This window comes from Scyliorhinus canicula, chromosome 31, assembly GCF_902713615.1.
Source record: "Scyliorhinus canicula chromosome 31, sScyCan1.1, whole genome shotgun sequence".
NCBI lineage: Eukaryota > Metazoa > Chordata > Chondrichthyes > Carcharhiniformes > Scyliorhinidae > Scyliorhinus > Scyliorhinus canicula.
The window spans coordinates 5,803,625-5,822,301 of NC_052176.1; the positions used below are offsets into that span (position 1 = coordinate 5,803,625).

The 18,677-nt window shown below is 56.3% G+C and overlaps 1 protein-coding gene across 1 annotated transcript in view; it reads right to left on the reverse strand.

Annotated features, from left to right (window-relative positions):
* The window catches only part of LOC119958833 (cathepsin F-like), a 21,127-nt gene extending 6,197 nt beyond the window's left edge, over positions 1-14,930 (reverse strand). Inside the window, exons 1-7 of the mRNA XM_038787337.1 lie at positions 14,854-14,930; positions 13,852-13,999; positions 12,383-12,443; positions 10,922-11,032; positions 3,776-3,942; positions 1,245-1,341; positions 1,019-1,099 (exon numbers count right to left, since the gene is read on the reverse strand). Of these exons, the coding sequence (XP_038643265.1) occupies positions 1,019-1,099; positions 1,245-1,341; positions 3,776-3,942; positions 10,922-11,032; positions 12,383-12,443; positions 13,852-13,950 (616 nt within the window). The 5' untranslated portion in view covers positions 13,951-13,999; positions 14,854-14,930. The remainder of the gene's footprint in view (positions 1-1,018; positions 1,100-1,244; positions 1,342-3,775; positions 3,943-10,921; positions 11,033-12,382; positions 12,444-13,851; positions 14,000-14,853) is intronic.
* Positions 14,931-18,677: the final 3,747 nt, after the last annotated feature.

Below are 18,677 nucleotides of genomic sequence, written 5' to 3' on the forward strand. Positions count from 1 at the left end.
CTCTGTCTCTCTGTCTCTTTCTCTGTCTCTCTCTGTCTCTTTCTCTGTCTTTGTCTGACTCTCTCTCTGTCTCTCTCTCTCTCCCTCTGTCTCTTTCTCTGTCTCTCCCATTCTGTCTTTCACTCTCAGTCTCGCTCTCTGTCTCTCTATTTGGCTCTATCTCTTTCTCTGTCTCTCTCTGTATGTCGCTCTGTATGTCTCTCTCTCTCTCTCTCTCTCTGTTTCTCTATCTGTTTCTCTCTGTCTCCCTCTCTCTGACTCTTTCTCTCTCTCTCTCTGTCCGTCTCTCTCTCTCTGTCTCTCTCTCTCTGCCTCTCTCTCTGTGTCTCTGTCTATCTGTGCCTCCCTCTCTCTGACTCTCGTCTCTGTCACTCTGTCTCTCCCACTCTTCCTCCCTGTCTTTCTGTCTCTCTCTGCCTCGCTCTCTGCCTCTCCCCCTGCCCCTCCCTCGCTCTCTCCATCTCTCTCTCGGTCTGTCGTTCATAGGAAGCACAAACGGCCCCACATCTGATCCCGACGGGACCCCATTGGACAGAGGCTCCCAGTCGGAAAAACACCGCAGGGATGCTGCTGGAAAAGTTTGCTTTCCGCTGCCCCGGTGAAGCACTTCGGGCGGGGGAGGTTTGCTCTGCCCAAGGCGGTATACGAATGCAAGTTGTTGTTGTTCACCGCCTCCCGCACAGGGGCAACTTGGGACGGGGCATTAAATGCCTACCTAGTCCCGATGACACCTCTTCGGAACGGGCAGGGGAAAAGAACGAGGGTGGGGAGTTTGATGGGACAATGAGGGGGGCTCACACATTGCGAAAGTGAGGGCTGGTATTTAAGAGCGTAAGGAACCCTTCTAAGGAGGAAGATTATATCTCTGCCCTGCCACTCAGCCTCTCTAGCCCGGAATCGGAACCCGCCAAAATGAGTCGTCTCCTTCATTCAGTTTGCCAATTGTCATTGGAGGGTTTTTTATTGTTTTCTTTTCCCGAATTGAAGACTCTTCACTTTCACGCCTTGATTTCCTTACCCAGTTTCATGATGGCGTTGAAGGCATTGTAGGGATAGCCGCCTCTACAGCCCCGGTCCCAGGAGTCGCAATCCAGGAGCTCTGATTGGGGGGGGGGGGAATGAGGAAAACAAAATAATGTTCAGGCTCCAATCGCGACAAAGGGCCCTGAGACCGACAGGGTCAGAAGATTCCGGAACGACAGAAGAGTTCAGAGGTCGGGAAGCACCCCCCCCTTCGCCATTACCTTGTACCGACAGCGACCTCAGAACCTTCGTCTTCAGGTAGAGCAGGGCCTCAATGTTGCCCACAACTCCGAAGGCCCAGCCGGCTGAACATCGTCTCTGCCAACAAATGAGAGGTCGTAAGGTGCCCAGGCGGTGGGCAATACACCCCCCCCCCCCCCCCCCCCCCACCCACCTCACAAACCCCCCACACGCACCGGCACCAACCCCTCCACAACCATACCCAACCAACCACAATCTCGTCACTGGAAAGTGGAGAGGGAGCTTTACTCTGTATCTAACCCCGTGCTGTACCTGTCCTGGGAGTGTTTGATGGGGACAGTGTAGAGGGACCTTTACTCTGTAACTAACCCCGTGCTGTACCTGTCCTGGGAGTGTTTGATGGGGACAGTGTAGAGGGAGCTTTACTCTGTATCTAACCCCGTGCTGTACCTGTCCTGGGAGTGTTTGATGGGGACAGTGTAGAGGGAGCTTTACTCTGTATCTAACCCCGTGCTGTCCCTGCCCTGGGAGTGTTTGATGGGGACAGTGTAGAGGGAGCTTTACTCTGTATCTAACCCCGTGCTGTACCTGTCCTGGGAGTGTTTGATGGGGGACAGTGTAGAGCTTTACTCTGTATCTAACCCCGTGCTGTACCTGTCCTGGGAGTGTTTGATGGGGACAGTGTGGAGGGAGCTTTACTCTGTATCTAACCCCGTGCTGTACCTGTCCTGGGAGAGTTTGATGGGGACAGTGTAGAGGGAGCTTTACTCTGTATCTAACCCCGTGCTGTGCCTGTCCTGGGAGTGTTTGATGGGGACAGTGTAGAGGGAGCTTTACTCTGTATCTAACCCCGTGCTGTCCCTGCCCTGGGAGTGTTTGATGGGGACGGTGTAGAGGGAGCTTTACTCTGTATCTAACCCCGTGCTGTACCTGTCCTGGGAGTGTTTGATGGGGACAGTGTAGAGGGAGCTTTACTCTGTATCTAACCCCGTGCTGTACCTGTGCTGGGAGTGTTTGATGGGGACAGTGTAGAGGGAGCTTTACTCTGTATCTAACCCCGTACTGTACCTGTCCTGGGAGTGTTTGATGGGGGACAGTGTAGAGGGAGCTTTACTCTGTATCTAACCCCGTGCTGTACCTGTCCTGGGAGTGTTTGATGGAGACAGTGTAGAGGGAGCTTTACTCTGTATCTAACCCCGTGCTGTACCTGTCCTGGGAATGTTTGATGGGGACAGTGTAGGGGGAGCTTTACTCTGTATCTAACCCCGTGCTGTTCCTGTCCTGGGAGTGTTTTCTTGGGGACAGTGTAGAGGGAGCTTTACTCTGTATCTAACCCCGTGCTGTACCTGTCCTGGGAGTGTTTGATGGGGACAGTGTAGAGGGAGCTTTACTCTGTATCTAACCCCGTGCTGTACCTGTCCTGGGAGTGTTTGATGGGGACAGTGTAGAGGGAGCTTTACTCTGTATCTAACACCGTGCTGTACCTGTCCTGGGAATGTTTGATGGGGACAGTGTAGAGGGAGCTTTACTCTGTATCTAACCCCGTGCTGTACCTGTCCTGGGAGTGTTTGATGGGGACAGTGTAGAGGGAGCTTTACTCTGTATCTAACCCCGTGCTGTACCTGTCCTGGGAGTGTTTGATGGGGACAGTGTAGAGGGAGCTTTACTCTGTATCTAACCCTGTGCTGTACGTGTCCTGGGAGTGTTTGATGGGGACAGTGTAGAGGGAGCTTTACTCTGTATCTAACCCCGTGCTGTACCTGTCCTGGGAGTGTTTGATGGGGACAGTGTAGAGGGAGCTTTACTCTGTATCTAACCCCGTGCTGTACCTGTCCTGGGAGTGTTTGATGGGGACAGTGTAGAGGGAGCTTTACTCTGTATCTAACCCCGTGCTGTACCTGTCCTGGGAGTGTTTGATGGGGACAGTGTAGAGGGAGCTTTACTCTGTATCTAACCCCGTGCTGTACCTGTCCTGGGAGAGTTTGATGGGGACAGTGTAGAAGGAGCTTTACTCTGTATCTAACACCGTGCTGTACTGTCCTGGGAGTGTTTGATGGGGACAGTGTAGAGGGAGCTTTACTCTGTATCTAACCCCGTGCTGTACCTGTCCTGGGAGTGTTTGATGGGGACAGTGTAGAGGGAGCTTTACTCTGTATCTAACCCCGTGCTGTACCTGTCCTGGGAGAGTTTGATGGGGACAGTGTAGAAGGAGCTTTACTCTGTATCTAACACCGTGCTGTACTGTCCTGGGAGTGTTTGATGGGGACAGTGTAGAGGGAGCTTTACTCTGTATCTAACCCCGTGCTGTACCTGTCCTGGGAGTGTTTGATGGGGACAGTGTAGAGGGAGCTTTACTCTGTATCTAACCCCGTGCTGTACCTGTCCTGGGAGAGTTTGATGGGGACAGTGTAGAAGGAGCTTTACTCTGTATCTAACACCGTGCTGTACTGTCCTGGGAGTGTTTGATGGGGACAGTGTAGAGGGAGCTTTACTCTGTATCTAACCCCGTGCTGTACCTGTCCTGGGAGTGTTTGATGGGGACCGATTGTACCTGATTTATAACGGCTGTCACTGCTCCTCTCCTGCGCCAGTCCCAATAACGAGGACAAGACAAGTTTGCCAAGCGTCCACTCTCCTCTGTCCAAAGAACCTCCTCTGGCCAAGTATCATTGTTGTTACTGATCACTGGGTTGAGGTAATAAGTCTGAAATTCTTCATCTGTAAAAAGAAAAGCAATTTCAACAACTGCTCAAACTGTCAGAGGGTCAGTACTGAGGGAGCTGCACTGTCAGAGGGTCAGTACTGAGGGAGTGCCGCACTGTCAGAGGGTCAGTACTGAGGGAGTGCTGCACTGTCAGAGGGTCAGTACTGAGGGAGTGCTGCACTGTCAGAGGGTCAGTACTGAGGGAGTGCTGCACTGTCAGAGGGTCAGTACTGAGGGAGTGCCGCACTGTCAGAGGGTCGGTACTGAGGGAGTGCTGCACTGTCAGAGGGTCAGTACTGAGGGAGCGCCGCACTGTCAGAGGGTCAGTACTGAGGGAGTGCTGCACTGTCAGAGGGTCAGTACTGAGGGAGTGCTTCACTGTCAGAGGGTCAGTACTGAGGGAGTGCTGCACTGTCAGAGGGTCAGTACTGAGGGAGTGCCGCACTGTCAGAGGGTCAGTACTGAGGGAGCGCTGCACTGTCAGAGGGTCAGTACTGAGGGAGTGCCACACTGTCAGAGGGTCAGTACTGAGGGAGTGCCGCACTGTCAGAGGGTCAGTACTGAGGGAGTGCCGCACTGTCAGAGGGTCAGTACTGAGGGAGCGCTGCACTGTCAGAGGGTCAGTACTGAGGGAGTGCCGCACTGTCAGAGGGTCAGTACTGAAGGAGAGCTGCACTGTCAGAGGGTCAGTACTGAGGGAGTGCCGCACTGTCAGAGGGTCAGTACTGAGGGAGTGCTGCACTGTCAGAGGGTCAGTACTGAGGGAGTGCCGCACTGTCAGAGGGTCGGTACTGAGGGAGTGCCGCACTGTCAGAGGGTCAGTACTGAGGGAGTGCCGCACTGTCAGAGGGTCAGTACTGAGGGAGTGATGCACTGTCAGAGGGTCAGTACTGAGGGGGTGCCGCACTGTCAGAGGGTCAGTACTGAGGGAGTACTGCACTGTCAGAGGGTCAGTACTGAGGGAGTGCCGCACTGTCAGAGGGTCAGTACTGAGGGAGTGCCGCACTGTCAGAGGGTCAGTACTGAGGGAGTGCTGCACTGTCAGAGGGTCAGTACTGAGGGAGTGCTGCACTGTCAGAGGGTCAGTACTGAGGGAGTGCTGCACTGTCAGAGGGTCAGTACTGAGGGAGTGCTGCACTGTCAGAGGGTCAGTACTGAGGGAGTGCCGCACTGTCAGAGGGTCAGTACTGAGGGAGTGCTGCACTGTCAGAGAGTCAGTACTGAGGGAGTTCCACACTGTCAGAGGGTCAGTACTGAGGGAGTGCCGCACTGTCAGAGGGTCAGTACTGAGGGAGTGCCGCACTGTCAGAGGGTCAGTACTGAGGGAGTGCTGCACTGTCAGAGGGTCAGTACTGAGGGAGTGCTGCACTGTCAGAGGGTCAGTACTGAGGGAGCGCTGCACTGTCAGAGGGTCAGTACTGAGGGAGTGCCGCACTGTCAGAGGGTCAGTACTGAGGGAGCGCTGCACTGTCAGAGGGTCAGTACTGAGGGAGTGCCACACTGTCAGAGGGTCAGTACTGAGGGAGTGCCGCACTGTCAGAGGGTCAGTACTGAGGGAGTGCCGCACTGTCAGAGGGTCAGTACTGAGGGAGCGCTGCACTGTCAGAGGGTCAGTACTGAGGGAGTGCCGCACTGTCAGAGGGTCAGTACTGAAGGAGAGCTGCACTGTCAGAGGGTCAGTACTGAGGGAGTGCCGCACTGTCAGAGGGTCAGTACTGAGGGAGTGCTGCACTGATGAGGGTCAGTACTGAGGGAGTGCCGCACTGTCAGAGGGTCGGTACTGAGGGAGTGCCGCACTGTCAGAGGGTCAGTACTGAGGGAGTGCCGCACTGTCAGAGGGTCAGTACTGAGGGAGTGATGCACTGTCAGAGGGTCAGTACTGAGGGGGTGCCGCACTGTCAGAGGGTCAGTACTGAGGGAGTACTGCACTGTCAGAGGGTCAGTACTGAGGGAGTGCCGCACTGTCAGAGGGTCAGTACTGAGGGAGTGCCGCACTGTCAGAGGGTCAGTACTGAGGGAGTGCTGCACTGTCAGAGGGTCAGTACTGAGGGAGTGCTGCACTGTCAGAGGGTCAGTACTGAGGGAGTGCTGCACTGTCAGAGGGTCAGTACTGAGGGAGTGCTGCACTGTCAGAGGGTCAGTACTGAGGGAGTGCCGCACTGTCAGAGGGTCAGTACTGAGGGAGTGCTGCACTGTCAGAGAGTCAGTACTGAGGGAGTTCCACACTGTCAGAGGGTCAGTACTGAGGGAGTGCCGCACTGTCAGAGGGTCAGTACTGAGGGAGTGCCGCACTGTCAGAGGGTCAGTACTGAGGGAGTGCTGCACTGTCAGAGGGTCAGTACTGAGGGAGTGCTGCACTGTCAGAGGGTCAGTACTGAGGGAGCGCTGCACTGTCAGAGGGTCAGTACTGAGGGAGTGCCGCACTGTCACAGGGTCAATACTGAGGGAGCGCTGCCCTGTCAGAGGGTCAGTACTGAGGGAGCGCTGCACTGTCAGAGGGTCAGTACTGAGGGAGTGCTGCACTGTCAGAGTGTCAGTACTGAGGGAGTTCCACACTGTCAGAGGGTCAGTACTGAGGGAAAGCTGCACTGTCAGAGAGTCAGTACTGAGGGAGTGCCGCACTGTCAGAGGGTCAGTACTGAGGGAGTGCCGCACTGTCAGAGGGTCAGTACTGAGGGAGTGCTGCACTGTCAGAGGGTCAGTACTGAGCGAGTGCCGCACTGTCAGAGGGTCAGTACTGAGGGAGTGCTGCACTGTCAGAGGGTCAGTACTGAGGGAGTGCTGCACTGTCAGAGGGTCAGTACTGAGGGAGTGCTGCACTGTCAGAGGGTCAGTACTGAGGGAGTGCTGCACTGTCAGAGGGTCAGTACTGAGGGAGTGCTGCACTGTCAGAGGGTCAGTACTGAGGGAGTGCCGCACTGTCACAGGGTCAATACTGAGGGAGCGCTGCCCTGTCAGAGGGTCAGTACTGAGGGAGTGCCGCACTGTCACAGGGTCAATACTGAGGGAGCGCTGTACTGTCAGAGGGCCAGTACTGAGGGAGCGCCGCACTGTCAGAGGGTCAGTACTGAGGGAGTGCCGCACTGTCAGAGGGTCAGTACTGAGGGAGTGCTGCACTGTCAGAGGGTCAGTACTGAGGGAGTGCCGCACTGTCACAGGGTCAATACTGAGGGAGCGCTGCCCTGTCAGAGGGTCAGTACTGAGGGAGCGGTGCACTGTCAGAGGGTCAGTACTGAGGGAGTGCTGCACTGTCAGAGTGTCAGTACTGAGGGAGTTCCACACTGTCAGAGGGTCAGTACTGAGGGAAAGCTGCACTGTCAGAGAGTCAGTACTGAGGGAGTGCCGCACTGTCAGAGGGTCAGTACTGAGGGAGTGCCGCACTGTCAGAGGGTCAGTACTGAGGGAGTGCTGCACTGTCAGAGGGTCAGTACTGAGGGAGTGCTGCACTGTCAGAGGGTCAGTACTGAGGGAGTGCTGCACTGTCAGAGGGTCAGTACTGAGGGAGTGCTGCACTGTCAGAGGGTCAGTACTGAGGGAGTGCTGCACTGTCAGAGGGTCAGTACTGAGGGAGTGCCGCACTGTCACAGGGTCAATACTGAGGGAGCGCTGCCCTGTCAGAGGGTCAGTACTGAGGGAGTGCCGCACTGTCACAGGGTCAATACTGAGGGAGCGCTGTACTGTCAGAGGGCCAGTACTGAGGGAGCGCCGCACTGTCAGAGGGTCAGTACTGAGGGAGTGCCGCACTGTCACAGGGTCAATACTGAGGGAGCGCTGTACTGTCAGAGGGTCAGTACTGAGGGAGCGCCGCACTGTCAGAGGGTCAGTACTGAGGGAGTGCCGCACTGTCAGACGGTCAGTACTGAGGGAGTGCCGCACTGTCAGAGGGTCAGTACTGAGGGAGCGCTGCACTGTCAGAGGGTCAGTACTGAGGGAGTGCCGCACTGTCAGAGGGTCAGTACTGAGGGAGCGCTGCACTGTCAGAGGGTCAGTACTGAGGGAGTGCCACACTGTCAGAGGGTCAGTACTGAGGGAGTGCCGCACTGTCAGAGGGTCAGTACTGAGGGAGTGCCGCACTGTCAGAGGGTCAGTACTGAGGGAGCGCTGCACTGTCAGAGGGTCAGTACTGAGGGAGTGCCGCACTGTCAGAGGGTCAGTACTGAAGGAGAGCTGCACTGTCAGAGGGTCAGTACTGAGGGAGTGCCGCACTGTCAGAGGGTCAGTACTGAGGGAGTGCTGCACTGTCAGAGGGTCAGTACTGAGGGAGTGCCGCACTGTCAGAGGGTCGGTACTGAGGGAGTGCCGCACTGTCAGAGGGTCAGTACTGAGGGAGTGCCGCACTGTCAGAGGGTCAGTACTGAGGGAGTGATGCACTGTCAGAGGGTCAGTACTGAGGGGGTGCCGCACTGTCAGAGGGTCAGTACTGAGGGAGTACTGCACTGTCAGAGGGTCAGTACTGAGGGAGTGCCGCACTGTCAGAGGGTCAGTACTGAGGGAGTGCCGCACTGTCAGAGGGTCAGTACTGAGGGAGTGCTGCACTGTCAGAGGGTCAGTACTGAGGGAGTGCTGCACTGTCAGAGGGTCAGTACTGAGGGAGTGCTGCACTGTCAGAGGGTCAGTACTGAGGGAGTGCTGCACTGTCAGAGGGTCAGTACTGAGGGAGTGCCGCACTGTCAGAGGGTCAGTACTGAGGGAGTGCTGCACTGTCAGAGAGTCAGTACTGAGGGAGTTCCACACTGTCAGAGGGTCAGTACTGAGGGAGTGCCGCACTGTCAGAGGGTCAGTACTGAGGGAGTGCCGCACTGTCAGAGGGTCAGTACTGAGGGAGTGCTGCACTGTCAGAGGGTCAGTACTGAGGGAGTGCTGCACTGTCAGAGGGTCAGTACTGAGGGAGCGCTGCACTGTCAGAGGGTCAGTACTGAGGGAGTGCCGCACTGTCACAGGGTCAATACTGAGGGAGCGCTGCCCTGTCAGAGGGTCAGTACTGAGGGAGCGCTGCACTGTCAGAGGGTCAGTACTGAGGGAGTGCTGCACTGTCAGAGTGTCAGTACTGAGGGAGTTCCACACTGTCAGAGGGTCAGTACTGAGGGAAAGCTGCACTGTCAGAGAGTCAGTACTGAGGGAGTGCCGCACTGTCAGAGGGTCAGTACTGAGGGAGTGCCGCACTGTCAGAGGGTCAGTACTGAGGGAGTGCTGCACTGTCAGAGGGTCAGTACTGAGCGAGTGCCGCACTGTCAGAGGGTCAGTACTGAGGGAGTGCTGCACTGTCAGAGGGTCAGTACTGAGGGAGTGCTGCACTGTCAGAGGGTCAGTACTGAGGGAGTGCTGCACTGTCAGAGGGTCAGTACTGAGGGAGTGCTGCACTGTCAGAGGGTCAGTACTGAGGGAGTGCTGCACTGTCAGAGGGTCAGTACTGAGGGAGTGCCGCACTGTCACAGGGTCAATACTGAGGGAGCGCTGCCCTGTCAGAGGGTCAGTACTGAGGGAGTGCCGCACTGTCACAGGGTCAATACTGAGGGAGCGCTGTACTGTCAGAGGGCCAGTACTGAGGGAGCGCCGCACTGTCAGAGGGTCAGTACTGAGGGAGTGCCGCACTGTCAGAGGGTCAGTACTGAGGGAGCGCTGCACTGTCAGAGGGTCAGTACTGAGGGAGTGCCGCACTGTCACAGGGTCAATACTGAGGGAGCGCTGCCCTGTCAGAGGGTCAGTACTGAGGGAGCGGTGCACTGTCAGAGGGTCAGTACTGAGGGAGTGCTGCACTGTCAGAGTGTCAGTACTGAGGGAGTTCCACACTGTCAGAGGGTCAGTACTGAGGGAAAGCTGCACTGTCAGAGAGTCAGTACTGAGGGAGTGCCGCACTGTCAGAGGGTCAGTACTGAGGGAGTGCCGCACTGTCAGAGGGTCAGTACTGAGGGAGTGCTGCACTGTCAGAGGGTCAGTACTGAGGGAGTGCTGCACTGTCAGAGGGTCAGTACTGAGGGAGTGCTGCACTGTCAGAGGGTCAGTACTGAGGGAGTGCTGCACTGTCAGAGGGTCAGTACTGAGGGAGTGCTGCACTGTCAGAGGGTCAGTACTGAGGGAGTGCCGCACTGTCACAGGGTCAATACTGAGGGAGCGCTGCACTGTCAGAGGGTCAGTACTGAGGGAGTGCCGCACTGTCACAGGGTCAATACTGAGGGAGCGCTGTACTGTCAGAGGGCCAGTACTGAGGGAGCGCCGCACTGTCAGAGGGTCAGTACTGAGGGAGTGCCGCACTGTCACAGGGTCAATACTGAGGGAGCGCTGTACTGTCAGAGGGTCAGTACTGAGGGAGCGCCGCACTGTCAGAGGGTCAGTACTGAGGGAGTGCCGCACTGTCAGACGGTCAGTACTGAGGGAGTGCCGCACTGTCAGAGGGTCAGTACTGAGGGAGTGCCGCACTGTCACAGGGTCAATACTGAGGGAGCGCTGCCCTGTCAGAGGGTCAGTACTGAGGGAGTGCTGCACTGTCAGAGAGTCAGTACTGAGGGAGCGCTGCACTGTCAGAGGGTCAGTACTGAGGGAGTGCCGCACTGTCAGAGGGTCAGTACTGAGGGAGTGGATGTGGGTTGGGTTTCACGGGATGAGGAGATGCTGGGATGGTGTACTAGGGAAGCTCATTCTGATTGGAGCCATTTGGTTGGCTGGACAGCAGGGTGCGGATGGACTGAATGGCCGAGGTTCCATGTTGTCACGTCGACGTGTGTGGATATATTTAGATTTTTTTCTTCAGGAATGGCCGCCCGCCTGGCTGACATGGAAGGCTGCACGTTGGTCGGCGTCTCGGCCAGTTTAACCCATCGCCGCTCTAGGTCGGGCCTACGAACACAGGCTGGTCGCCCCCCCTCCCAGTCAGCGTGCCTCAGTATCACCCCCCGGGGGCTGGCCTCACCCAGCCTGACAGCTGGAGCAGAGAACCCTCCGTAAAAACCACCCACCCACCAATCCCCTCCCCACCCCCCCCAGTCGCTCGTTTACCTGACAAGTCGCTGAACTTGGTGACCCCGTAGACGGCCGTGCCTCTGTCCTGCTCCTGAATCCGTTTGGCTTCCTTGAGGTTTTGCACAAAGATCTGGAACCTGGTCTCCTCTTTGAACCGGGGAGATTGAAGAGAAAACGTGTCAACGTCGGACGGAGCGTTTTAATTCGCCGTTGGGCCAGATCCCGGCGCGATTGTTCACCTCCTTCCCCTCCTCCCACTGTGCATCCAATAATCTCCATGCCTGCTACCCTGCACCCCTCACCCCTTCTGAGGGTATGTTGGGGGGGGGGGGGGGGGAATCGGTATTCTACAAGGCCAGTTACCCTCCAGTTCCCCTCTCCAGCGCTCGATGAGCTGGTTGACCGAGGCGGCAATGTCAAGACGAATGAAGCCTCGCAGTGTTCCCCCGGCGCGCAATCCGACTCTCCCCTGCAGGGATCATAAATGTGCAGGAGGGCGGTGGGGAGGGGGGAGGGGGATCACTGGATGATATTTGAAGTTATCTCGGCCTTGGTCAGTGAGGCCTACGAGGCCTGCGCTGTCCCTGACTGCCTGGGATCCGTTCGCCCAGGCTCAGTGAGGCCTACGAAGGCTGCGCTGCCCCTGACTGCCTGGGATCGGTTCGCCCAGGCTCAGTGAGGCCTACGAAGGCTGCGCTGCCCCTGACTGCCTGGGATCGGTTCGCCCAGGCTCAGTGAGGCCTACGAGGCCTGCGCTGTCCATGACTGCCTGGGAGCGGTTCGCCCAGGCTCAGTGAGGCCTACGAGGCCTGCGCTGTCCCCGACTCCCTGGGATCGGTTCGCCCAGGCTCAGTGAGGCCTACGAGGCCTGCGCTGTCCATGACTGCCTGGGATCAGTTCGCCCAGGCTCAGTGAGGCCTACGCTGTCCCTGACGGCCGGGGATCAGTTTGCCCAGGCTCTGTGAGGCCTACGAGGGCTGCGCTGCCCCTGACTGCCGGGGATCACTTTGCCAAGGCTCAGTGAGGCCTACGAGGCCTGCTCTGTCCCTGACTGCCTGGGATCCGTTCGCCCAGGCCCAGTGAGGCCTACGAGGGCTGCCCTTTCCCTGAATGCCGGGGATCCGTTCGCCCAGGCTCAGTGAGGCCTACGAGGCCTGCGCTGCCCCTGACTGCCTGGGATCAGTTTGCCCAGGCTCAGTGAGGCCTACGGGGCCTGCGCTGCCCCTGACGGCCTGGGATCAGTTTGCCCAGGCTCAGTGAGGCCTACGAGGCCTGCTCTGTCCCTGACTGCCTGGGATCCGTTCGCCCAGGCTCAGTGAGGCCTACGAGGCCTGCGCTGTGCCTGACTGCCTGGGATCGGTTCGCCGAGGCTCAGTGAGGCCTACGAGGCCTGCGCTGCCCCTGACGGGCGGGGATCAGTTTGCCCAGCGGAGGGCAGGAGTCAAACTCCCTGGGCAATGGGGACGGATGACTGAATCGCGTGGACGCATCTCTTACCATCCTGCTCGTCGTATTCCTTGTCGTATTTCACTTTGAAATCCTCGAACTGGGACCGCAGCTACGATTGGGGGAAATGGAATAGAATCCAGTCAGTTCCCAGTCGGAGAATCCCCCCCCCCCCCCCCCCAATTCCCTCGTTCGGAAGCGACCCTCAAGTTCCTGTCAAACCGCCTCAGGCTAATTTCCGCCATCTTGTCGATGGGCGTTTAATATTCAGATGGTTCAAACTGCCTGACGGGGGGGCTGGGGTACATGACGCCAGAGGGTTAGGATTGACAAGGGTCACGCTAGCATAGACTGGGCTGGGCCGAATGGCCTCTTTCTGTTCAGTGTCCATCCCGAATGCTTGTTCAAAGCATTAAACGGAGATGGGATCGCATTTGTGTAGCGGCCTACACAGCCAGAGGGCGTCGCTTTGCAGCCAGTGACACCCTCCCTGACGAGCGGGCGACGTTGCGAGGCAGGAAACGACTCGGTCATGCACAGCACGATCCCATAAACACCTCACGGTGGGGGGCAGGGCAGAGGACGCGCATTCAGAGGTAGGGAGGGTGCGCATTGCTTGTCTTCGAGATAAAGACACGGTGGGACGGGATTGGGGGCGGGGGTGACTGGGAGGGGCTTGAGGGGGGGGGGACGGGGCGGGTTGGGGATGCCTGGGGCTGGAGTCAAGGGGCGTGTCATCAGCGGCAAACCAAAATTCCTTCCCCCGCTGAACAGTGTTTAGCCCGGATGATCCTCTGAACGACAGCAACCTCGCCCAGGGGGATTTCACTGGGAAAATGCAGTCAGTTGGTGCAGCGGGGATGGGGGAGGGGGGGGCATCGGGAACGAGAGGGAGGGACACAGGTCGAAAGTCATTGGCATGAGAGACAAATGGAGACTCGAGGAGAATCTTCCTCACCCAGCCAGCGATTAGTGTCTGCCCGAGAGTGAGGCGGAGGCAGCTCCCATCGAGGCTTTCAACAGGGAATGTAACCCGAAAAGGGGGGGGGGGAGGGGGATGAGGGGAGCAGGGCATTGGGCCGAATGGCCCCCGTCTGCGCGGTAACCCTTCGGCAATCTCCTCCACCTGCCCAGGTGGGGCGGGCCGATTGGCCAGCGGATGTCCCTTCGAGGAGAGCCCGCCTAGGCCGAAGCCTAGCTTTCCTGGCTTGGCAAGCGGGCCTCAGTCAGGCCTCATCAGGCCCTGAAATTTCACTGCAAAAGTGCCTGAGGCCTGTTGATGGCGGGGGCACCGCCACTCGGTTACAAAATGGCCGACTCAATGCTCACAACGAATCAGAGAGTCATCACCGGACCCGGGAAAGTCATTCGGCCCTTCAGGCCCACACCAGCTTTCCCACTCACTCTCCTCCTCCTCCTACCCCCCCCCCCCCCCCCCCACCCCCACCGCCAGCCCAAAAGTCAAAAGGCCATTTCGCGACCTTCCTCGAAACTCGCCGGTACGTCAGCCGGACACTTACTTTGGTTTCATCCTCGAGGTCGATGTCTTCCTCGGGATCGATCTCCGAGAGCACGAGGCTGTAGGAGAGGGCGAGGCAGACGAGAGCAAGGCGGAACATTGTGTGAGGGGGTGAGAGCTCCAGACAAAGGCAGCGGAAGGACAGAAACCTGAAAAGGGGACAGGAAACAAAAGATACCTTTAGTAACTCAGAGACTCGACCCTCAGAGAGAACTGCATTGTCAGAGGCTCCCTCAGTACTGACCCTCTGACAGTGCGGCACTCCCTCAGTACTGACCCTCTGACAGTGCGGCGCTCCCTCAGTACTGACCCTCTGACAGTGCAGCACTCCCTCAGTACTGACCCTCTGACAGTGCGGCACTCCCTCAGTACTGACCCTCTGACAGTGCGGCACTCCCTCAGTACTGACCCTCTGACAGTGCAGCACTCCCTCAGTACTGGACCCTCTGACAGTGCGGCACTCCCTCAGTACAGACCCTCTGACAGGGCAGCGCTCCCTCAGTACTGACCCTCTGACAGTGCGGCACTCCCTCAGTACTGACCCTCTGACAGTGCAGTGCTCCCTCAGTACTGACCCTCTGACAGTGCGGCACTCCCTCAGTACTGACCCTCTGACAGTGCGGAGCTCCCTCAGTACTGACCCTCTGACAGTGCAGCACTCCCTCAGTACTGACCCTCTGACAGTGCAGCACTCCCTCAGTACTGACCCTCTGACAGTGCAGCACTCCCTCAGTACTGACCCTCTGACAGTGCAGCACTCCCTCAGTACTGACCCTCTGACAGTGCAGCACTCCCTCAGTACTGACCCTCTGACAGTGCGGCACTCCCTCAGTACTGACCCTCTGACAGTGCGGCACTCCCTCAGTACTGACCCTCTGACAGTGCGGCACTCCCTCAGTACTGACCCTCTGACAGGGCAGCACTCCCTCAGTACTGACCCTCTGACAGTACAGCACTCCCTCAGCACTGACCCTCTGGCACGTGGCCCACGTCGGTCACTCACCCTCGGAGTCTGTCAGCCCGATGCCGGCAGCTTGAGCAGACGCTGGAGCTGATTGGCTCCTTTATACTCTAACGAGGGCTCCTCCTCCACCTAACGCAGACCACCCCCTTCAATCCGGGGACCAATGGGGGAGCTGAGGAAACCGATGGTCATCGCGACATCGAAGGCGGGAAAAAGAACAGTCAGGGGTCTTTCCAAATTCGCATCTTTATTTCGACATGAAGAAAACAGTTTGCAAACAGCTTCCTCATTTTCTAATCGATAATCTCTCTGTGCCCCGAGACAGCGGCATTCGTCCCCCTCGGAAATCCCCACAGCAGGGGAGAGGCGGGCGGGCGAGGGGGGGGGGGGGGGGGGTGGGTTAAACATTAATCCTTTACCAGTAACTCTCCCTCGGATAAACACAGGGTCACCGAGAGACAGTCTAAATATTCACCTTTCTAATATTCCCGGAATGCTGAGGAGGGTCGAACTCCCAGCTGTGCTCCGGAATGGATTGCAAGGCCTCAACCCGGCGGGAAGTACCTCCAGTCCCAGGGCGGACCAACCGAAGAGGCCGATTCCTAACCTGGACCATTCAACCAGCCCCAACCCGCTCGCTGTCCGCCTCTCTGCCCGGGGGGGGGGGGGGTTTGTTGACCGCCCGCCTCCCAGCTCCGTTTCCAGGGGTTGTGGGGGGCGGGGGGCTGACCCGGACGTGGGATGGTGGGGCGGTGGGGAGTCGGACGTAACGCGTCGGGGAGCGTCGCTTCCCCGCTGTTGGCCAGAGGGAGGCGCTGCCGTGAAGGTTGGCCCTCTGACAGTGCGGCACTCCCTCAGTACTGACCCTCTGACAGTGCAGCCCTCCCTCAGTACTGACCCTCTGACAGTGCGGCACTCCCTCAGTACTGACCCTCTGACAGTGCGGCACTCCCTCAGTACTGACCCTCTGACAGTGCAGCACTCCCTCAGTACTGACCCTCTGACAGTGCGGCACTCCCTCAGTACTGACCCTCTGACAGTGCGGCACTCCCTCAGTACTGACCCTCTGACAGTGCGGCACTCCCTCAGTACTGACCCTCTGACAGTGCGGCACTCCCTCAGTACTGACCCTCTGACAGTGCAGCACTCCCTCAGTACTGACCCTCTGACAGTGCAGCACTCCCTCAGTACTGACCCTCTGACAGTGCAGCACTCCCTCAGTACTGACCCTCTGACTGTGCAGTACTCCCTCAGTACTGACCCTCTGACAGTGCAGCACTCCCTCAGTACTGACCCTCTGACAGGGCAGCACTCCCTCAGTACTGACCCTCTGACAGTGCGGCACTCCCTCAGTACTGACCCTCTGACAGTGCGGCACTCCCTCAATACTGACCCTCTGATAGTGCGGCACTCCCTCAGTACTGACCCTCTGACAGTGCAGCACTCCCTCAGTACTGACCCTCTAACAGTGCTGCACTCCCTCAGTACTGACCCTCTGACAGTGCAGCACTCCCTCAGTACTGACCCTCTGACAGTGCGGCACTCCCTCAATACTGACCCTGTGACAGTGCAGCACTCCCTCAGTACTGACCCTCTGACAGTGCAGCACTCCCTCAGTACTGACCCTCTGACAGTGCAGCACTCCCTCAGTACTGACCCTCTGACAGTGCGGCACTCCCTCAGTACTGACCCTCTGACAGTGCGGCACTCCCTCAGTACTGACCCTCTGACAGTGCGGCACTCCCTCAGTACTGACCCTCTGACAGTGCGGCACTCCCTCAGTACTGACCCTCTGACAGTGCAGCACTCTCTCATTACTGACCCTCTGACAGTGCGACACTCCCTCAGTACTGACCCTCTCACATAAGAACATAAGAACTAGGAGCAGGAGTAGGCCATCTGGCCCCTCGAGCCTGCTCCGCCATTCAATTAGATCATGGCTGATCTTTTGTGGACTCAGCTCCACTTTCCGGCCCGAACACCAGAACCCTTAATCCCTTTATTCTTCAAAAAACTATCTATCTTTACCTTAAAAACATGTAATGAAGGAGCCTCAACTGCTTCACTGGGCAAGGAATTCCATAGATTCACAACCCTTTGGGTGAAGAAGTTCCTCCTAAACTCAGTCCTAAATCTACTTCCCCTTATTTTGAGGCTATGTCCCCTAGTTCTGCTGTCACCCGCCAGTGGAAACAACCTGCCCGCATCTATCCTATCTATTCCCTTCATAATTTTAAATGTTTCTATAAGATGCCCCCTCATCCTTCTAAATTCCAACGAGTACAGTCCCAGTCTACTCAACCTCTCCTCATAATCCAACCCCTTCAGCTCTGGGATTAACCTAGTGAATCTCCTCTGCACATCCTCCAGCGCCAGTACGTCCTTTCTCAAGTAAGGAGACCAAAACTGAACACAATACTCCAGGTGTGGCCGCACTAACACCTTATACAATTGCAACATAACCTCCCTAGTCTTAAACTCCATCCCTCTAGCAATGAAGGACAAAATTCCATTTGCCTTCTTAATCACCTGTTGCACCTGTAAACCAACCTTCTGTGACTCATGCACAAGCACACCCAAGTCTCTCTGAACAGCGACATGCTTTAATATTTTATCGTTTAAATAATAATCCCGTTTGCTGTTATTCCTACCAAAATGGATAACCTCACATTTGTCAACATTGTATTCCATCTGCCAGACCCGAGCCCATTCACTTAACCTATCCAAATCCCTCTGCAGATTTCCAGTATCCTCTGCACTTTTTGCTTTACCACTCATCTTAGTGTCATCTGCAAACTTGGACACATTGCCCTTGGTCCCCAACTCCAAATCATCAATGTAAATTGTGAACAATTGTGGGCCCAACACGGATCCCTGAGGGACACCACTAGCTACTGATTGCCAACCAGAGAAACACCCATTTATCCCAACTCTTTGCTTTCTATTAATTAACCAATCCTCTATCCATGCTACTACTTTACCCTTAATGCCATGCATCTTTATCTTATGCAGCAACCTTTTGTGTGGCACCTTGTCAAAGGCTTTCTGGAAATCCAGATATACCACATCCATCGGCTCCCCGTTATCTACTGCACTGGTAATGTCCTCAAAAAATTCCACTAAATTAGTTAGGCATGACCTGCCTTTAACGAACCCATGCTGCGTCTGCCCAATGGGACAATTTCTATCCAGATGCCTCGCAATTTCTTCCTTGATGATAGATTCCAGCATCTTCCCTATTACCCAAGTTAAACTCACTGGCCTATAATTTCCTGCTTTCTGCCTACCTCCTTTTTTAAACAGTGGCGTCACGTTTGCTAATTTCCAATCCACCGGGACCACCCCAGAGTCTAGTGAATTTCGGTAAATTATCACTAGTGCATCTGCAATTTCCCTAGCCATCTCTTTTAGCACTCTGGGATGCATTCCATCAGGGCCAGGAGACTTGTCTACCTTTAGCCCCATTAGCTTGCCCATCACTCCCTCCTTAGTGATAACAATCCTCTCAAGGTCCTCACCTGTCATAGCCTCATTTCTATCAGTCGCTGGCATGTTATTTGTGTCTTCCAATGTGAAGACCGACCCAAAAAACCTGTTCAGTTCCTCAGCCATTTCCTCATTTCCCATTATTAAAACTCCCTTCTCATCCTCTAAAGGACCAATATTTACCTTAGCCACTCTTTTTTGTCTTATATATTTGTAAAAACTTTTACTGTCTGTTTTTATATTCTGAGAAAGTTTACTCTCATACTCTATCTTACTCTTCTTTATAGCTTTTTTAGTAGCTTTCTGTTGCCCCCTAAAGATTTCCCAGTCCTCTAATCTCCCAGCAATCTTTGCCACTTTATATGCTTTTTCCTTCA